Source organism: Physcomitrium patens, chromosome 2, assembly GCF_059467195.1.
Source record: "Physcomitrium patens ecotype Gransden chromosome 2, ASM5946719v1, whole genome shotgun sequence".
In the NCBI taxonomy this organism is placed as follows: domain Eukaryota; kingdom Viridiplantae; phylum Streptophyta; class Bryopsida; order Funariales; family Funariaceae; genus Physcomitrium; species Physcomitrium patens.
The window spans coordinates 21,569,799-21,589,629 of record NC_143411.1 but is presented as its reverse complement, the minus strand read 5'-3'; the positions used below and the strand labels follow the sequence as shown (position 1 = coordinate 21,589,629).

Genomic DNA, 19,831 nt, shown 5'->3' with positions numbered 1-19,831 from the left:
CTAAGAAGTACTAAATAATAAATGCATAATTGTGTATTTATTATGAATGTATTAATCTTACTTAACCATTTAATAAAATAAAGATATGCTTTAAAATAGTATTTTATATTATTATTTAATTATTGAATTTCTAATTATAATTGACTTATATATATATATATATATATATACGATATTTGATTATTTAATGATTTTAAAACTTAAAGTTATATGTGTATATCTTTATTGTGAAATAATTTATAAATAATAAATCTATAAATAATAATAATAATAATAATAATAATAATATAAGTCTATAATTCTTTAAAAGTAACAAGTTTGTATACTCCTTTTAATTATTTTTTTATGGATATATTTTATCTTACATATCCTTGAAAGTATATATGGATAGTTATGTAATAAATTTATGCTGTAAGTAACATTTTAATAATATTATTAATTATTTTAAATTGAACTATAAGATATTTGATTATTTAATACCAATTACCACCAATTAAATCAGATTATCAATTTCTGTAAGCAAAGAGAAGATGTAAATTAATTCAATTTTAAAAATTCAAAATTATTAAGTCTTAGCTAAAGAAAATTTAAATTTTGAAAAAAAAACATTAAAATGTATAAAGTATTTTTTCTATTATTGTTGTGTTTGATTATATCTTTCAATCAATAATTGTTCTACACATTAGAAACAATTAAATAATGTATTAAAACTTTTGCATTCAATTACTGTTATGTTCATTTTTTTACGAGGCCAGTGTAAATTTCGAACAGGTTAATTCATTTAACATGCACAAACTTGTACATTTAGCTTCACATTGTAATTGTTTTTCAACTTCCAATTATGATTTTAAATACAAAACTCACCTTTTTAGATCTTTTAGAAAATAAAAAAGAAAATAAAATGACAAGAATTATAAAACATAACATCATTTACCAATGAAAATGTGACTAAACATGTATATTGAAAATTAAAATTTACAATGTGTTTTTTTAAAAACCATTTTTTTATCGTGTGGTGTCTTGAATTCATTCTTGTTATAAAGTACAAACTTTGCACAAAGGATTTGCAGAGAACAATAGATAAATCAATAACAGTATTATATAATAGACCAGATTACTTAATTATTTTGCGTTACCTTCAGCATTTTGCATTTGAAGCAACAAACGCAACAAGGCACATAAAAATGATTTGTCCTCACAAGCAAATTGAAGTAACAGCCTTGTAAATAGGAAGGCATGCTTTTATATTAGAAGATGTAGCTGAACTTTGTTAGTAAAATGTTATTTATCAAAAACCTATATGTTTTGACCTTCACATGCTTTACATCATTACAAGAGTAGAATTGAAGCGTATATTTGATAATTGGCAATAACATCAATAATTACTTGGTCTCCGGCATGAGAAATCCTTAACAGCGAAAAGCTTGGTGTCCAAGCTCTGCACAACAGCATAGAACCATCTTGCGCGACAGCTAAGTCAATGAGTGACACCAGTAGTTTACACAAATTGAATGTGATCAAACAAGAGAAAATGGTAAAGCATCCTTTTCTTGGATGTTGCTAATAATATTGCAAAGCTTACCAGAAGAATGGGAGTCGATAAAAGCTGGAAGAAAATTTCCCATTCCGACTCGAGACGCACAGGTTGCGCACACCACCAGCAACCCAACGAACCCAAGTTGGATGTTTCAAACTAACCTGATGAGAACTTCATGCTTGAGCCACGCCTGATAATACCACCAATTGGAGATCATCATAATCATCCAATGTTAACATAAATCTCACGCACCGACGGAATTAGACTCTCAAACTGAGAGCATTGAGCTAGTTGATTCAGTAAATGTGTTGCAAATGTGCGCTTCGTCTACCAACAGAGATCCCAACACTATTCTGCACTCCAAATCCTCATCCTCTTCAGAAAAACGGTAGGGATTATGGGAATGCTCTCAGGCTGGAGGGTGAAGATCGATTAGGAACGGCTGATGAAGACTAAATTCCTAAAAAGCGCCAAAAGGTCATTAAGCCTTGAAGCTAGGTGCTGCTATTATTTGGACTCAAAAGATAAGTCACTTGCACAAATGCAAGCCGTCGTCTTCCAGAGCAAGAGCAACATGACGCTGGCCTCACGTTTACGATTGTGTCGCGCATTTCCTAACATTAACCTGAATTTAACAGTCAACTTCTGTGAGCATCGTAAATAGAAGGATTTCCACAAGTCGGCCGGGATGCGATTAAATATCATGAATAAGCGTAGAAGCAAGATGAAACAGGACAATAACTTGAGAGTACGAAAAAAAGGATATGTTAAGATCAAGCAAGGACATCAATTCAGAGAACACAGGAAAATTGATGAGAAGCAACGACGACTACGTACCTAGCACAGCTTGGAAGTAGAGACAAGTTGATTGGGCTGTGGTGCTGATGAGCGAAAAATGGGATCTTTCGAACTACACACAAGCTACTGGTTAAGGACCTCACAAATTTAGGTACAGATGATCCATCAATTCCAGTCTAGGCTTGTCTTCCCAACCGACGATGTACAGGTTTCCTTGAATCGTATAACCTAGCATGTCTTGGAGGTTTTCTAATTGCTGACTTCAAGATGGGTTTGACCACAAAGGAGTAGAAAAAAACAACTAATTACATAAGCGATTGAAGCAGAAACACATCCGTATGAACATGCAACGAAACAACATGAACTACTGACGTCTTCCTGGCAGAAGTCTACATGCCAAAGTTCGCAAAACTAAGAACTTGGCATCTAAATAATGGACGATTTGGTTCTCCAATCGTCGGCAGTCGAAGCGTCCATTCCTTCTTCGCCTCACCAGTGCAGATCTTGAGGACCCGTGAGTGCTCGACAGTTTAGATGAACAACTCGATCTAGTTGTATACGTGCAGTTCCCAGGTAAATAAAAGCTGTACACTTGCTCGGCAACTTTACTACATATCTTTGGTGCAAGTGCCTGATCGTTTTCTCGATCACTAAAAAGGCCTTATCCACAATTGAACCGCCTGCTTCTATCCTCTTCAACTGAAGATCACGAAGTTTATTCAGTGTCCACATCCAAAAACGATCCGCCAGAGGAGCAATGTGTACATCCTCGAGACAAGTCGCTTCAGCGGGTCACAGTGGTAGCTGCTTCAACCCATGCAGAAGTTTAGACGTTGAGAACGGTGATCCTTCTCATCTCATTATTTATTTCCAGCTGATGAACATAATGCTTCTACTCCCATGGAAAGCCTTCCGCCAAGTTGTGAAGAGCAGCAATACTCGAATAAAATGTAAAAATCAATTTGACTTGGATACACATCTTCCATTATAGAACTTCAACATAGAGTCGTAATGTGCGCCTCGCGTGCAGGTTTATTTCCATTGCCTCTACTGACAATCGAGCAAACGATGCGACGAAGTAACTCAGATTCGACCGACACCAATTTCAGAAGGATTCAGCGTCCACTGGACAAGAACACATGCAACATCAGTCTCAAATGCACAAGTAAATATTCACAAAGGACTGATATAGAAACCTTCACACTGGATTAACAAGACGTGTTTAAACTGGTCACGATAGAAGGACGGATAGTCTTTATAATAACAGGCATTCTCAATAATAAGCCGATTTTAACTACCGCTAATAAAACAGCCTTTGCACATCTCATCTTGGCCGTAGGCGCAAGAAGCAGGGATTAAACGTTAAAAAATAGAATGGAAGACCAGTATCTCAGATTCCACAGCTAGCATGAAAACGCTAAATACATAGAACTGTACTAATTGTCCAAGAATTGATGTTGCAAAGTCAAATCTTAGGAATTAAGGCTCAATAAAGCACAGGACGGTAGCAGTCATTACTCATAGCGTTCCCTCGTGAAACACTTCACTTGGCTGCAACAACATGAAATCATGCTCTGCACTTGGAACCTCATAAAACCAGAACGCAAAACCAGAACGCAGATTTCTAGTTTACGAGAGAAAAAATAATAATAATAATAATAATAATAATAAAATAAATGCCGCTGCTAATTTGTGAGTTCTGTGGAAAAGTAATGTCTCAACCAGCAACGCGCTCAGGAGAGACGAACAAGAACGAATGGTTGAAAAGGAGGAGCCTCAACGCCTTGTAGGCTTCGGTTAACAAATTAAACAAGTTGAATCATTCTAATCAAAAAAACACTGAAGGATCGATTCTAATGAAGCCATCAATTCTATGCATCTCTAAAGAAAGCTCTGACATTCCATAGTGAGTACAATGCCCTGGTCTATAAAACACTGGACCACAGCTGGACATATACCAGCTCAAGGTAGAAACTAAATGAAAATAGATCTTTAAATACACTTTATGGCGTAAAGATAATAAGCTCAGAGAAAAGAAGGTTTCAACGAAAGTGATCGTGCATGCGCTACACATTCCCGATCAACAGGTTTGATGTAGTAGAACACGAAGATTATGTTTCAAAAGTAGGAAAAGAAACAGTGTAGTTTGGAGATAAAAATAAATAAATAAATAAAACCATTTAGGTACCAGAAGTCACGAAAACAGTTGTAAATTCCAGAAGGTGCGATCGGGTATAAAGGCTGAACGTTCCCCGAAACACAACCATCTCGAACGTGTACCAATCTAGAAACATGTCAAACACCTTACACTAGGAAAATCTAACATTCAAACAACCTTAACTTGTTATCCGTCTTCAGAGTTGCAACAAACAAGACAGAGAGCCAGCAGCGACCGAATCTATGTGTTCTACCTCACCCAGGATTTACACCGCAATTCAGTTCCCATACACGGGGTTCAAAATTCCGAACAATATTCACTTACATGGTTCTGGACACACGATCCCTGGCATGTGGTGAGCTTCCCGTGCTGGTCCACGGAAGGTCCGAAAAAACAGCATCAATCCTGCGTACAGAAGAAAGTCCGTCCTGAGCCACCTCGCGACCGGTGAATCCCTCCTCGACCTCGCAGAAACAATGAACTCCACTAGCGCCATCACCCTGGCGCTCGCGAGAAAAGAAAAACCTATGAGATCCTCGCACATTCTCGACAAATGCCTTCCATGTGAGGAGAGCTCTGCTGCCCCCGCGCTCAAAGATTCATTTCGAATTTCAGCGCGAATCATGCACGGGGCAGCGAAAGAAACGGGGACTGGAGGATTGACAACTTGCCGCGCAAGGCGACGAATTCAAACACCGACGCGGGAGGTTCGGGAGGAAGGCAACGAGAAGGGAAGAGGGAGAATGGAATGCCTGCCGAGCAGTGAAGCTTAAGCACCAGGCATCTTGCCGCCATCATCGCGACGCTCACTCTGCGGTCTTCAATACCGACGATGGGAACAATGGCGCCGGAGCGGGCCGAGTCGGATCTTGGGGGTGGGGGGCAGAGCTGGGCCCGGTCGGGCCATGCGGGGCGGCGCTGAGTTTTGGCTCCTTCCGACCCTGAGTGAGTCACATGTGGTTATATGTCAACGACCTGTAGCTATCATCACCAGCTTTGGATGGAAGTCGTTCATTTCACGTGTACCACGTGCCATTTCCTGTTTCCAACGCTTGCTGCTGTTATGTGCCACCTCAGCATAGAAGTGAACTTCCCCTCACCTTCAATCAGCATATTTACTTACTGTCTGTCTGTCTAATTGAATATGGTCTAGACCAACAGTAGGGTATTCACTTCGGCAAGTTATTCACTTGTAGAGGTCAAGCTAAGGGCCTTTTATGCTCTATGGATGGGCAATGTTATTCTTGGACTTTGTTCGCACTTGATGGTCCCCGTAACGCAAAATCCACCCGATTTTAGAAATGTGTAAGGGACTGAAGCGCTTTATGACATTTCATAGGTAGTCATATTAAGACCAAATGACTTCTATTGCAAGTCAAAATTCCACCAATTCATTGATGGACTACTCCAATTATCTTTTCCGCTCCCCATAATTGGTGAAGGATGAGTTGCTAGCCTCATTTCTAAAACTAATGATGTGTCAAAAAATTGGGGGAGGGCTTTGTATTTTAGCTACACTTTTGTCCACCAATCAAGCATAGAAGGAGGCTCTAAGTATATGCCGAAGGTTGGGATGAAGACATTGATATGCATTTAGGGAGGTTGTGCAATTACGGAGTATGTTTTTGGGCAAGTTCTATTATATATATGTATGATGGATGAAGTTCTAGAATCAAGGTTTTAAATTAATGTTTCATAAAATGCATTAAAATTGTTGAAGTTGAGGTGGAGAATTACTTTAATTCTTATAAAAAATGCTCATTTTTATATTAAAATAAAATAGAATAAATTATAAATCTTGTTAATTCTAACAAGTAGACTTGGTTTATAATAATCATTTCAAAAAAATTAATTTAAAATTTTTAGTTCATTATCATTCAAAAAATCAACTAAGTAATTATTTGAAGTTTATTAGTTTATTATCATTCAATTTTCATCTTGAAGTTTTACCAAAAAAAAATCAAGTTTTTATTTATGACTTCATAAAAATTTTATGATTTCATTCAAATTTTATATAATTTTGCTTGTACTATTCAATAAATTCTAGAATCAATTATTTTAATAAGAATAAACTTTTATCAAATCTTGTAAAATTTCTTAGTGTATCATTTTTAATGATTATACAAAACAGCTAACTTCTATGAAACTTATTTTAAAACTTTTTATTTTCTTTTTATGAATAGAATTAATATTTATTATTATTATTTTTTTTCAAATTTCAAACCGTCTATATGTAAAAAGACATATAAAGTTTTTTTTTTTTTTTTTTTTTTTTTTCTTACTCAATGGTTTAGAATCATTTCTGCAAAATTAGTAGGTCATTTTATTTGTATACATAATAAAACAAGCATCAAATAAAAATTGATTAATCATAGTGCCATACATATAGATTCTTTAACTTCTTAAATACAAATTATAAAACTATATGATATCAATGTGGACATGTAACTTTTATGAAATATTACGTGATTAATTGGAACATATCTGGTTGATAGCACATTGATATCCATAAATAAGTTGGAATTATCTTAAAGTATTAATATAGGTATATAGTTGTCATATCCTATTGAACCATCATGTAACCAAATTGTTTTTATTTATCTATTTATTTATTCATGACCTAAATATTTTTAATATAAAATTTATATGCGTAATAATTTAAATTTTAATTAATATCGGGCTGAAACTTAAATTTCAAAATATCCAAAATTAAAATGAATTAAAATAATATTTTTAATATATTTGTTAAAAAATAGATTTTATGCATTTTAAATAAACGTAATTTTATTTTAAAGCAACATATCTGGGAGAGAAATAATGTGTATCTAAATTGGATGTCTTATAATCCCATGTAAGAATCAATATAATTTAATTATCTTCAATAAGTTAATATGGGTTTGTAATTCAACCTAAATTATTACTCTATTAAGTATTTAAGGTTTATACATCTATCCAACCAATATTCATCATAATCCATACAATAGTTGTTATCTCAATTTTTTATCTACAAAATACATCACATCGAAATTAACAATTTTATCTAAATATTACATTCATCCAAAAAAATCAACTATTAATTCAATTATTGATTCCAAGTATAATTGCTTTTTTTCTAATATTTCATCTAAAAATCATCTATAGCAACTAACTAACGGATGTATAAAATCATCCAAACAAATGATTTGGATACTATTTATTACCCATTATAGTCAGTATATGTGTCATGAGCATTTAGAATATATTTTGTTGTCATAACTTAAAAGAGATATTAAATGCATCATCCTAGCTAGGATATTTTGATAGTAAGTCTCTTGCATTTAAGAAAATTAAAAACCAAAAAAGTATAATAATAATTTTGAAGTTGAGGAAAATACATATTTCAGACCATCAAACAGTAAAAGATTAATAAATTTTGAGAAAAATAAGCAATCAAAAAGTAAAAGTTCAATAATTACTTCATTTCAAACTTACTTCAAACCTTCAATCATCCTCAGATAAACAACTATCTCTTACTTGCCTCTATGCTTTATAAACAAAAATCATTCAAATAATTAATCTCTTTGATATAAATTTATCTTCAAAATTTATTTTTATATTTGATTTTTATTATTATTGAAGAACCTAAATTACCACTTCCTTTATAATCTAAATCAAAAATACATTAGCACTCAAAGAGATAATTTGTAGATTTGTTGTTGAATCTAATATGTATTTCTTTACTAGGTGTAAGATCTACATACCTATGTTTACTCTCATGTGTGTGTCTAGATAAATAAAAGTAAAATTAAAAGAAAAAAATTTAAAATCAATTATACCAAGTGAATACCCAAATTTTCTTCCCCCTTCCATCCTTGTTTCAATTTCACCAAACTCACAATACAAGAAGGCATAGTGAGTGACCCATGGGGCCTCATCAACGCCGTTATCTTCGACGGCGACGACGACGGCGCTCTCGGCGGCAAAAGCAATGGACGGCAGCTCTTTCGGCGGCAAGGCCAGCACACGGCGGGGCTTCCAGGAAGAGCCAACGTTGGCAAAGCGATTGCAACCATGAATTTACTTGCTCGCAATGAACTCACAATGAATCCCTGCTCGGCTACAATTGCTACTTGAGCGCGGTGAAGGAGGTAGGGAATTCAGGGCGGCATGCACTGATCTAGGCCCCAAGCAACTGGAGTATTGGTGCACAGTCGCCGATCTAGGGGATCCATAAGCCTCTTGCCCGACGTTGAACTGGAACAGTACAGATGCTGTATACATGATAACTCTCATGCAGTGTGTATTATGGTTGCGATTGTTGTGTGTACGGGAGAATGACACAAATAATGGTTGGCTGGCTATGGTGGTAGAGTGGATAGTCGCCTTAGTGAATGAGGATATCGAGGTCGTTCTCTGTTTATGATCGAAGTGAGGCTTGGGAATAACTGTAAACTGAGCTTGGAAGTGGGGTGAAATGAGGACAGAAGATGCACACTCTGAAGCATTGTCTGCACTCTACACAATAGTGAAGCTTAGACATAAAGCTGACATCAGATACACAGATACTTCCAGGTCTTGTTCAACAAATGGAAAACGCGGTTGAAATTTTTTCATAGTATTCCGTGATACTAAACCAGCGCAGTAAGCAAGTGCTCCACGTAAACTGACTGTAGATGATCTTCTCTATCGGGCTTCCGAGGAAGTCTCCCGAGAGGAAGCACTGCAGCCATAGATTGCTAATCGACCAGATGCTGACTAGATTTGTTCTACTTTGGATCATAATTTACAAAGAATAAAGAACCTTTCTCCTGCAGATGATCCTCGCCGCTTGTAGCATTTATCTTCATTCCACTTGAGAGAAGACAATTTCCCAGTTGCTGGCCTTCGTCAAAGATTTACTGTGAAAACGAAGCTGTCCAATGCTACATAAATTCAAGGATCAGCGTCTTGTCAATTGGTACATGTTGCCACACCTGCCGAACCATGTAACCGGAAACTCCACATTTAGTTAATTGTGAAATAGTATGGGAAACTGCACAACGCTGATTGTATTCATTTGGACAGTCAGGTGTGGTTTGCGATAGAATTGCATAAATACCATGTGTTTTCAGAAAATCTTTCTTTAGTTTTTCTTCATGAACTATGCGCACAAATCCAGTTTTAATTACATAAGAGGACACTTTTGACCCAATCTGATGAGGAGATTCAAAACACCTATTGCGAAATAAGTGCGAACGCAAGGTCCTCAAGCTAATCTGGTAGCTTACCCTGATTCCAGCCATAGACAGGAGTCGTCGAGATGCAACAAATGCAGGTTCAGTGCCTCCTGCATTGTTCTCTATATGCGCGCCTTTGTCTGTATAGTAAACCACCTCAGCAATTCCTGCCTGAACATCACAGATGCACATTTCTGTGAAGTAGTGATAGTTGAGGATGGTGGACTACAGTACTGTGAATCACCCAATTCATTTTATTAAAAGCAAGCTCTAGAGTGATTGCAAAACAATCTACACGTAGCTCCTCTATGACCGATCTCAAATAATCCAAAAAAAGAAAATTGTTGGCCAGCACCCAGAAAATTGTTCTTCCACTGGTATTTTGATCCATGACCGGATATGCTTACCTGAATAATTATCTTGGCACATTCATTGCAAGGGAAGAGGGTCACGTACAGTCTCTGCCACATTTCACAAGGTATGCATCTTACTTGACAGAAACAACGACTAGTATACTATTTTTAGAAAAGTAAAAAGCTTCTGGATCAACTACTAAAGCTTTTTCACCTTAAGTTCGAAAAACTGGTTCTAATCAGGCCAAGCATGACACAACCTGGAAGCTTACCTGGCCTGAAGCTGAAGCATGGTTCTTGTTCAGGATTGCATTTACTTCCGCGTGGCATACATATCTGCACCGTAGTAATAGTATTGTCTACATGTCATGAGGGATTGTAGCGAGAAGCATGTAGGAAACTACCAGAAGAGATCTAACAAAGAGGAGACAGAGAAGACGGAGTTGTGCAGCTCACGGATATTTGGTTTGCAGCGGATCACCAGACTGCGATTTCTGAAAAATTCAAGCAGAAATTTCTTGTTAGTTGAAGCAATATACAAGCCTTCTGGACTTTACAAAGGTTTCTTCACATGAAAATTGGAATAAAAATACCCACGCTTTACCACAAAATGACGTATCGCTGGATAATAATAGTAATAACGCGTGGAAGAAATAGTAGTACCTTGGCCCATGGAAGTTGGTCATCTGAGCAACCCCTTGGGAAGCCATTGTAACCGATTCCTGCTCAAGCGTCAATCACCCAGTTGCACGCATTCGTAAGAGACCAATTTGAGAATGCTTAAGCAAATCCCTCCTTCGTAGCTACTGCGTAGTTGAAAGTGCTTGACATGCAGAATCATACTATTCAAAGGCAGGTGTGTGTAGAGGAGAATAGAGAGCATTTTTTTACTAGATTTTCGTACCAAGAATAACGCGGTCCTGGCTTACAATGCATGCCCCAACCTAGATAAGAGCAGCGAGAAGCACAATCAGTCAAGTGGCTTTTAGGTTTCCAACGATGAAAGGTCTCGTGTAAGGACGGCTTCAGTAAGTCATCTATACAGTGGTAAGTTTTCTCGGAATAAATTAAGTTGGTATCTACTCCTACCTGGCGATTGGGATCCTTTGAACGCTTCGCCGACAGAAATGCAATAGCCATGAAGTAGTCATCCCATGACAAGTATCTGCTACAACCCAATGATAAGATTTACGGCAGTTCGAAACGGAATCAAAAGAAGACATTGGAGCGTCGTGATGTTGGAAGAAATATGCAGAAGATACATTATTCACACGATGAATGTTGCCAGAATGACAGGAGGAATGACATACCCTTGTCGTTTCGATGGATTGTAAGGGTCGGGCTTATCGGCAACAGTCAATGTCTGAGGAGTGGTTGACGGGGGGTGGTCTATCATAACACCCACATCCTCAAAACCATCAACATCGTTGTCAACAGGCACGCTGTGAGTTCCCCAGCAGGTATGAAGCTTCGGTGACGAACATTCGGTGTCTTGGACAAGAATATCCCTTCTTGCTGATGAAGAACGATGGGTTTCATGAGAAACACTACCAACACCTTCACCTCTCTGTCGACGAATCTTTTCAAACTTCAGTAAGAGCCACCTCAAACATCTTCACACGCACAACCTTGCTCCCACCCACCTCTTGCAATTTTTATAAATATATATACTGAAATAAAATGGAATTTAAAGTTACAAAAAATCTGCCCTAGCATTGTTTTCTCTTCAAAAAACGTGATCATAAGCCAAGTTATGATAAGGACACAAAGCATGTGGTAGATGAATTAGAGCCCTACTCTTTACCTACAACCTCTCGAGTTTCAACCTTAGAATTAATTATTTAAAATTTACGATTGTCAGAAGTTTTCTTTCTACGAGAGTCTATCGAAGTTAGAAAAGGTAGCGGGTGAATACAAGACAAATCTTAAGCCCTAAACCCCCACGATAGACCTTACGAGACCCTACTTGGGAACAAAGTTATGGCGCATTTCTAAGGAAAAGATGGGGCAGTTAATCATAATAGTCGCAAAGACTCTGACAGAGCACAACTAACAAATGAAACGATGAAGAAGGAGGAAGAAGGGACATCATACCGACCGCCAGAAAAAAACCCGTCGAAGGCAAAGCTTGAGCCACTCCAACACTTTTGTCTCCTCAGTAGCAGCCTCGTTACACTGATGTGGAGGAGCCGAGCGGGACCGACCTCCAACAATGCATGCTAGCGCGACCAGCCCTCCTCCAATAGCGCCCGAAGCTGCAGACACGAGCACCAGTTCTCTCCTGCTCACCAACGTCATCTTCACAGGGCCAAGGCCTCAAGAAACCCCTCTTCCTGAAGCGGAAATCTCAGCACCGCGTTGATGACGACCCCGACGAACCCTTCATTTGGCTGCATCCACAACAATCTCAAGAATGTTATTGGAATCCCCGCATCCGGGCCCAACTCCCGACTGAAAAATAATGCGAAAGACAAGTGGGTTCAAAGCGACTCACGATGAATCATCTGGGGAAAAGTAGGCGCCTAATTACCATGCGAGATTCTCTTGCAGTTTGAGCTCTTTCTGCCGATTATCCGCATGCCACTCAATTAAGCGGAGCGAAGAAATCAGTCAGTGGCATCGCATAAACGTGCTAGTTTCAAGGCGAAGCATATGCCATAGCTTCATGCTACCACTAAAATCAAATATATAGGGTTATAATAATCCTTGAACTACATATAGTCAAAATGCCGCCGCCTGTGAGCTTATGAGCTTGTGATTGACAAACAATGTGGTTCAAGGTGAATCCATTCAGACACTGAGTCGACATCTTAATTCTTTTAGTTAAACGGCAGATCATGTAACTAGATGACAATGGAATTAAATTTGTAGAATTCGAAGCTGCGTGCAACAAGGTAGATAGCCACAGTCGAAATACTCTCGATGTGCTTCAATACATAGTGAAAGAAAACGAAAATTATTTTACTACAGAACAATGCTTTAGGAAACAGCCCCTCTCAAAATTTGGCTACCGACCATGATATTTTTTGCATTCTTTTTTAACAATTGGCAGATTTCATACATGGATGTGAGTATGTTTAGACATATATATATATATATATATATATACAGAAGAAGGGCATTTCTTGTATGGCAGTTGATGATCTCTAGGGACTCAATTGAACGTAAGGATAGTTTAATTTTGGTCTCCGCTCTTCATGCACTATTTCTACAATTTCGACCACAGATTGCTATTTGATTTACTTTTTCATCACTTGTTTGCAACGTGATAGAAATCGGCATTCATTCATTGCTGATTTCACTCACCCATTGATTCCGCATTCATGGCCATTTATATCAAAGGATAGTTTGCGAAAAACACTGGATCATTTATTCACATTAGTGTATTCATGTACGACTTTCTGTAGATAAGCTACAACAATACAAAAGAGAGCTCTATGAGATGTACAAGCCTAGTATCTCATTTGGACTACAATCTTCTGAGGATGAGACTGAAGGTCAAATTTACCCAACTTGAGCTGCCACGGTGACAGAAACGGCCAAGAACTGTTTGCAACAAGCCATTGATTATTTCGTCAGTTGGATCGCTCATGCGTTTGTCGAATTCTTTCTGGAGCCTGATTGCTTCTATGCTTGACATTTGGGCAGGTCCACAACAAAACTCAGTTTGCGATTCTTCGCCGAGAGTCATATTTCTGCGTCTTGTGAAGTGTGTCTGGCTTCTGTAGCGTGTTCTGCAAGTTGCCACCACCGCTGTCAATTGTTGGTGAGAGCGTTCAATGTGGAGGAGAATCTGCAACGGGGGATGATGTTAAGATTTAGTGGGTTGTAGATGTAGTAGCGTGGCGTGAAGCATTTGCGTCGTTTCACAAGATTGAGAGTATTTCAGTGCAGCACATCACGCCGTTGCCACCTTTAAGTGAAACTGTTGTGGAGGCGTTCATCAAATTAGACCCCGTGCACGGTCCACGGCTCAGGCTCACGTTCTCTTTTCTTGTAGCCCTAATTTTGGCTCATCTTGTAATATGCCATCGGATCAAGAGAATGCTGTCGATACATCAGGTTAATTATATCTTCGGCTTGATTGCCAATTTTCCCAGCTTGTCCCGTTTCTTAGTTTCCTTTCCCATTGATCATGACCACCAGTTTGGTTGAATGTGTTTCACATGTTTTTTTTTGAAGTTTCCATTTGAATAATCAATTTGTGGTTCTTTTTGGGATATGCATTGGACCCAAAAATGAACAATCTCAATTGAACCCATTTACTGTGGCAGGATTTGCATTAGCGTCAAATCGTTAAAGTAAGTGTGTACCACAGCGATTTTCGGTTTGCAGTCACTGCTCATGTTCAAACTTTTGGATCCGACTTCGCATCATCAGCTTGTACCTTTACCCGCTGGTGACGCTTCTGTTTTTCTTCTACGAGGCTTCTCTAAGCTTCATTTCACTTGGGTAAAATACACTGCCGAGGTTAGCAATTACTATGACCCTTTCTAATGAGATAAACAGCGCAGTCAGGTGGCAGATGGAGATGGCTTCGACTCGCCGGGGCTTTGTGAAAAAGGTCCTCCGAAGCACGAGAAACAGTTTCGGTTAATCTGGGGTTGACTGTCGGGCAAGTGCCGGTGAACTTCCGATCAGAGCGAGCATCAGAATCGCCATGCCTGTTGACGATCGGTCGATGCGTAGACTCGGCATCTTCGACTCGTGACTTAGGTTCACCGGTCTGGCGACGCATCCTATCTTCAACGATGACGAGATCTAGAACGTCGACGATCCTGCTACCAATTGTTCTACGAGATAAACCATTGATTCTTCATTGTCCTGACTCTTGAAGACTAAAGCTACCCTAAATTCTGCTGAGGGGAAATGTGGGCATGGATCGCAGTAATGATGCTGTCTTGCTCAGTTATGATGCTGTTGCGGTTAGGACGAGGTTGGAGATCATTGACTTGAGTTTTGACATTATGAAGTGTAGTGTGGGTTCCGTAGCTACACCCTAAGCTGGGGCATCGGATGTTTACAGCGGGACAAGAGAGTGTTCGACATCGTGGGTAACTCTTGTAACTGAAAACCCGAATGATAGCTTCTGGTTGTGAGTCAAGTTCTGAGGTAGGCCAATCTGTGGTCTGATTCGTAGCTGAGGCAGAGAATATCTGAAGACTTGGATTTATGAGCCTGGGACCGTGCTCTGGAGGGTTTGAACAAGGGATTCGGTTGCTGCGTGGGAGCTATGGTGCGACGAGTCTCTAGAAGGCTGCGAGGAAGGTCTTCAGAGCCACAGTCGCCACGACTTCAACTGGAGCCGATAATCACTAATTGCCAATCGTCGCCAAGTCTGCAAACAAAGCTCGCTAAGGCCGTGGAAAAGCTGAGCTTGTTAGACCATGTTGTGGCGCTTGACAGGAAGTTCTTGGCGTAGGTGCATGAACATGGCTTGGGAATCTTCTTCTGAATATTCTTGTGAACCTTGGAGTTCTCTGGCGATGGCGACTTCCTTATCCCTTGGGCGGCCGCAACGTTCCTGGCTCCTGAGCCCAGACTCACCCCTGAGCTTCGCACTTTCTTCAATCTGTTCATGGCCTTCCTGTTCGACTTGATCATCGTGTCCATCATCAAGAAGATCGTGCGTCGGCCGCGGCCAAAGTACAACCGTAAACACTTTGTAACAGTCCAAGTGGACCATTGGTCGTTTCCAAGTGGTCACTCCACGCGGGTGTTGCTGTTGATGACGATGTTCGGTCTGTACCTCCCAATGTGGAAAGACCAATCGCACCGGGTGTGGTTACCGTATCTGGAACGCAAACTTGAGAAGCGGATTGTGATTATGAAGGAGTTTCAATCGACTGCTGAAGCTATTATCGTAAACTTTTTTGGGAGCGTCCTCACGGCATGGGCGGTTGCCACAACATCCTCCCGCATCATCCTAGGGCGTCACTTCTTCTGCGATGTAGTTGCAGACTCCATTCCAGGTATCTTCGAGGCTTTTTTTGCTTACTACGTCCTGGACATTCCCAACGGCACATCGGAGGCAATTCATCGCAACATCAACGGCGTTTTAGCGTGGTTTGAGAATGAGCATAGCTAAGGACATCGTGGTAACAAGCTGCTATGTTGTATGACACCCCTTCGTCCAAGATATGTTTGGCCTGTCCGTGATGGCCCTAATTTGCCGATCATTTAGGTCCAGAAACAATGATGGATTTGATCGAAGCACACGGGCTTGCAGGTAACGTAAGGATAATTGGGATGTCCCGTCCCTTGCAAAGAAACTCCACTCAATCCCAGAGAATTTATTGCTTTGACCTGTAAAATTACACAACTTCAATATGTACTCACACTTGCAATAAGGTAAAGCGCATCAATAATAAACAAAATATAGTCGATCACTGACAGGATACATTCATGCCATATCCTAATTCATCAGTCAAGTCCATTATCTGTAGTCTTCCTCGTTGAGCCTTCTGGGTTCACTCTAACCCTAACCTCAAACCAACTCAACCCCATCTCTTCTCTTCATCATCACTATCTGACACAAGCATATGCTCAGTCACACATTCTGATGTAAAATTTCTCATATAATCAAGGACGTATATCATACAACAAAGTGAAGCTCAACCACACAAGCTGGCAGAGATAGCTCAATACAACTCCTTATGAAGTTACTCTCAAAAATATAAGATGAGGAAAAACACGTTTCGGACAAGAAACGTTACTCGTTCGGTGTTTAAACAGGGTGGCTGATCTCGAGACAGTACGAGGAACAATGTGCAACGGAATACCTGTGCTCTGATCGCTATCTCATTCTGAAGATTCCAGGTCACTTGAGTTCCTCTCGTTGCTAGTTTGATTCCTTTACAAGCATGTACTGAAGCACTTCAAACTTTCCTCTTTTTTCTAGCGCTGGAAACTGCTTTGGAAATGCACTGCTCTCGGTAGACGCAGTGAGCTGAGACAACGAATGCCGGCCCGAAGATGAAAGCTCCGATGAATTCAATCAGTGCGATTAGAGGTCCGTCTTCAACTGCCGCAAGGTAAACGAAAGATAGGAACAGCGAGACAGAGTTGATCAACAAGAAATAGGCAGGCCATTCTTCAGCTCTGTGCGAGATGAAGAGCTGGATAACTCGGCTAGGGATGTCGTGGTCGCAGAATACATACAAAAGTGCAACAAGGTGCCATGTGAGTCCGAATGCGGCTTGCAGGAGATGCAATGCGATCACACCCTTATGGCCCTTCTGCTGCGGCGCATCAAAGGGTGTTGCGAAGGGTAGATGCACTACATTGACTGCGATTGGCATTGCGAAGAAAATCAAGCACACTATCTGCTTCTTGTCTGTCTTGAGAGGGAAGAAGAGTGCAATGGCGGTGAGCCAGAGAAAGAGGAAGGCAAAGGCTATTGCGGATACGCGAGGCAAGGAGATTTTCTTCTTCCATGCCTGGTTATGATCGCGAGTTCCAGCGTCACAAAGGAAGTACATGGGTAACCAAAGCAAGCAGAAGGACATGGACATGCCCGTGATTTGGGAGATTATGCTGTAGATCCAGGTAACGGAGAGAAACAACCCTGACTTCAACCTGGAACCTTCAACAGCCATAAAGGCCAGGACGGAGACGAGGAGTGTTCCGGCATATCCGGTTATCCACTTGCCATCGTCCGACCGCGAGGCGTACACGAAGAAATTCGTGGCCATGCAGAGGAACTTGTCTAAGGGTGCGATGTTGGATCTCCAAGAGTACGCAGCTCTCTCTGGGCAACCTCTCTCCACCAGTCTCAACCCATTCTCCAACTCTCTGAGAACCAGAATGGCAGTGAGAATCGCCCAGGCCACCACAGGAACTGACTTCGCAGCTCGCATTCCCATCGATTGTGTCATTGCTTCTCAATCAGCTCCCAATCTAGACACGCAACCGCAAGTTCAATACCCACAACCTATCAGCCTAGGAAAACACTACCACAGACACCTAACGTACCAGCTGAAGTGAAGTCGTAACCAAATTCGTCACTGTGTCTGTGAGAACATTCTGAAATGCTAGTGACCGACCCACACCCCGAAAGAATAACGAGTCACTACAGACTCAGCAACGCAGGACAACTCAATCATCAACACCTACCAACTTCAGTTTGATGTCGGAACAAAACTCAAAACTTTTGCAGAACACCATACGACCAGAACCCTGTCGAACATTCACTATTCAAACTCGCGGATCTTTCTCAACTCTCCAGGTTGGTCCATAAAGATGGATTTGAGAGAACACGTCAGAGATTGGGAAACGAGTCGTCTTCGGTTACCGACGAGCTTCTCTTCTCAACTCCTTCGGTATCAGTATCCGTAAGGCGAGATAATACGCAGGCTCGCACCCACAGATCCCCACATTCGTGGCAAACTTGCGTGACAGTACTTGAGAAACTACTCCTATCTGCACAAGAATCTGCCAGAACCTATCCACGTCTACAGATACTGTCAAACGTGAACGAGCTTTGCAGGAGAAGTCGAAGAAGAGGAAAAAGAGCGGATCGTAACAGGTGACATATGGCGATGACCTCTATCCATTGGATCAATGAATGGAACATCGACCGATGGCTGCCATTTCATCACATTGCACTGTTTTTGTCGGCTTCGGAGGCATATCCCCAACTAAGCGTGGAACCCGCTAGTGCATTTAGCGCATGCAATTTGGGCTCGCACCTCATTTGCGAGTTGGGAGGATATTCCTTGGCTGCAAGCTCCTTTCCGGACAACGAGTTTTGCACCTGTCGAGATACTATGGTCTAAATTTATCGCTCCTTCGTCCGAAGAAAGGTCAGTGCAGCGGTGCAGATGTGAGGTCATGCAAGTTCGGATAGAGGTGGAATGGCAAGCACCCACCCTGATCACCATTTCGTGTGCACGAGTGAGTTTCGAACACAACACATTTCTTCCTCTAACGTGAGGTTTTCGATGCGCTCGGGTTGCCCGCATCCGGACACTAGATCAGGAGTATTGGATCCTGCCCTTACTCGGTGACTGCATCTGGAGCAGTTTCTCTTGCTCTGGGTCTCTGGCTGCACCGAGATGCGCAGAAGACATAGATGGGGTGTTGTGCTCCGTCCTCTCCGAAGTTCGATATTGAGTCACCTCTCATTGAACTCATGGATGAAGGTTTTGGATCAAGGAAACCTTCATGGTTGAGGTCAACGAGGATTAACTTCGGTGCAACAATCGAAGTGTGGTGCTAAATAAGCAAGAATGAAGGAAACATGAGAATTGTGATGTGTTTAGGAGGAAGGAAGGGTTATTATTTTTTGTTTATGTAATTCTATGGTTGTGGTGATTTGATTCATCAATATGGCACAAAGTCATCATGTTAATTATAAGAGTGGATAGAAAAGTGTACAATCATGTAAATCTATTTTTGTCTGTTTTATTTTTAACAGTGCCTCCAAGCCATTGGTGTGATAAAAAAAATGTAAAATCTATATTGAATATATTTCTTTTCTGTTGTTGTAATGCCTTGGTTGGCTTGTAGTGTACAGATAGACAACTTCTTCCTGAATATATTTCTTAAGGTATTACCCATCTTGCTCTAACTACTTCAATTTTTGACTAGTTATGTTTGTTTCATCAAGAAAGTCAATGCTTTGTTGAGATAAGGAAAGAATAGTATAGTTCTTTGTAGCCTTGTTCTAATGCCTAATTAGAGTCTTTTTAATCAATTTCTTTTGCATAAAATCTGTTTTATTAGCATTTTGTTATTGCTTGTAATTTTGGTTTATTTTGGTTTATTATAGATTTATTTGTCTTTGAAC

General features: G+C 40.1%; 4 protein-coding genes across 7 annotated transcripts; 1 reads left to right on the top strand and 3 right to left on the bottom strand.

Annotated features, from left to right (window-relative positions):
* Positions 1 to 1,535: 1,535 nt before the first annotated feature.
* LOC112279218 (uncharacterized) lies at positions 1,536 to 5,409 on the bottom strand. The gene is made up of 3 exons (XM_073530429.2): positions 4,818 to 5,409; positions 2,375 to 3,460; positions 1,536 to 2,162 (listed from the first exon to the last, which is right to left on the bottom strand). The coding sequence occupies exons 1-2, from the start codon at positions 5,116 to 5,118 to the stop codon at positions 3,441 to 3,443; spliced, it is 321 nt and encodes a 106-aa protein (XP_073386530.1). The 5' UTR covers positions 5,119 to 5,409; the 3' UTR covers positions 1,536 to 2,162; positions 2,375 to 3,440.
* A 3,638-nt stretch (positions 5,410 to 9,047) lies between these two features.
* LOC112294786 (uncharacterized) lies at positions 9,048 to 12,749 on the bottom strand. 3 transcript variants are annotated; one of them, XM_024545638.3, is made up of 11 exons: positions 12,572 to 12,749; positions 12,136 to 12,431; positions 11,352 to 11,608; positions 11,131 to 11,206; positions 10,946 to 10,985; positions 10,705 to 10,763; positions 10,498 to 10,535; positions 10,314 to 10,377; positions 10,096 to 10,149; positions 9,740 to 9,859; positions 9,048 to 9,445 (listed from the first exon to the last, which is right to left on the bottom strand). In XM_024545638.3, exons 2-11 carry the CDS (start codon positions 12,337 to 12,339, stop codon positions 9,395 to 9,397), a joined length of 963 nt encoding a protein of 320 aa, XP_024401406.1. In that variant the 5' UTR covers positions 12,340 to 12,431; positions 12,572 to 12,749; the 3' UTR covers positions 9,048 to 9,394. The 3 variants fall into 3 exon arrangements, with proteins under 3 accessions (XP_024401406.1, XP_024401391.1, XP_090104455.1); XM_024545623.3 differs by having other exon boundaries at positions 12,536 to 12,720; XM_090248329.1 differs by lacking the exon at positions 12,572 to 12,749 and having other exon boundaries at positions 12,136 to 12,508.
* Positions 12,750 to 14,289: 1,540 nt separating this feature from the next.
* Positions 14,290 to 18,530, bottom strand: LOC112279089 (uncharacterized). 2 transcript variants are annotated; one of them, XR_016501837.1, is made up of 2 exons: positions 16,824 to 18,506; positions 14,290 to 16,347 (listed from the first exon to the last, which is right to left on the bottom strand). XR_016501837.1 is itself a non-coding variant. In XM_024513197.3 (2 exons), the coding sequence occupies exon 2, from the start codon at positions 17,916 to 17,918 to the stop codon at positions 16,920 to 16,922; it is 999 nt and encodes a 332-aa protein (XP_024368965.1). In that variant the 5' UTR covers positions 17,919 to 17,940; positions 18,157 to 18,530; the 3' UTR covers positions 16,599 to 16,919. The 2 variants fall into 2 exon arrangements, 1 of the variants encoding a protein (XP_024368965.1); XM_024513197.3 differs by lacking the exon at positions 14,290 to 16,347 and having other exon boundaries at positions 16,599 to 17,940; positions 18,157 to 18,530.
* Positions 15,620 to 16,452, top strand: LOC112276716 (putative lipid phosphate phosphatase beta). Its single transcript, XM_024508323.3, has one exon. The coding sequence runs from the start codon at positions 15,620 to 15,622 to the stop codon at positions 16,127 to 16,129; it is 510 nt and encodes a 169-aa protein (XP_024364091.2). The 3' UTR covers positions 16,130 to 16,452.
* Positions 18,531 to 19,831: the final 1,301 nt, after the last annotated feature.

Excerpts from the sequence above, each read along its gene's own strand:
- LOC112279218 (XM_073530429.2), bottom strand. The coding sequence starts at position 5,118 with ATGATTCGCGCTGAAATTCGAAATGAATCTTTGAGCGCGGGGGCAGCA. Across the intron at positions 3,461-4,817 it reads GATCGTGTGTCCAGAACCAT|TGGACGCTGAATCCTTCTGA; the intron begins GTAAGTGAATAT and ends GTTCTTGTCCAG.
- LOC112294786 (XM_024545638.3), bottom strand. The coding sequence starts at position 12,339 with ATGACGTTGGTGAGCAGGAGAGAACTGGTGCTCGTGTCTGCAGCTTCG. Across the intron at positions 11,609-12,135 it reads GGGTTTTTTTCTGGCGGTCG|AGAGGTGAAGGTGTTGGTAG; the intron begins GTATGATGTCCC and ends ATTCGTCGACAG. Across the intron at positions 11,207-11,351 it reads AATCCATCGAAACGACAAGG|ATACTTGTCATGGGATGACT; the intron begins GTATGTCATTCC and ends GGGTTGTAGCAG.
- LOC112276716 (XM_024508323.3), top strand. The coding sequence starts at position 15,620 with ATGGCCTTCCTGTTCGACTTGATCATCGTGTCCATCATCAAGAAGATC.
- LOC112279089 (XM_024513197.3), bottom strand. The coding sequence starts at position 17,918 with ATGACACAATCGATGGGAATGCGAGCTGCGAAGTCAGTTCCTGTGGTG.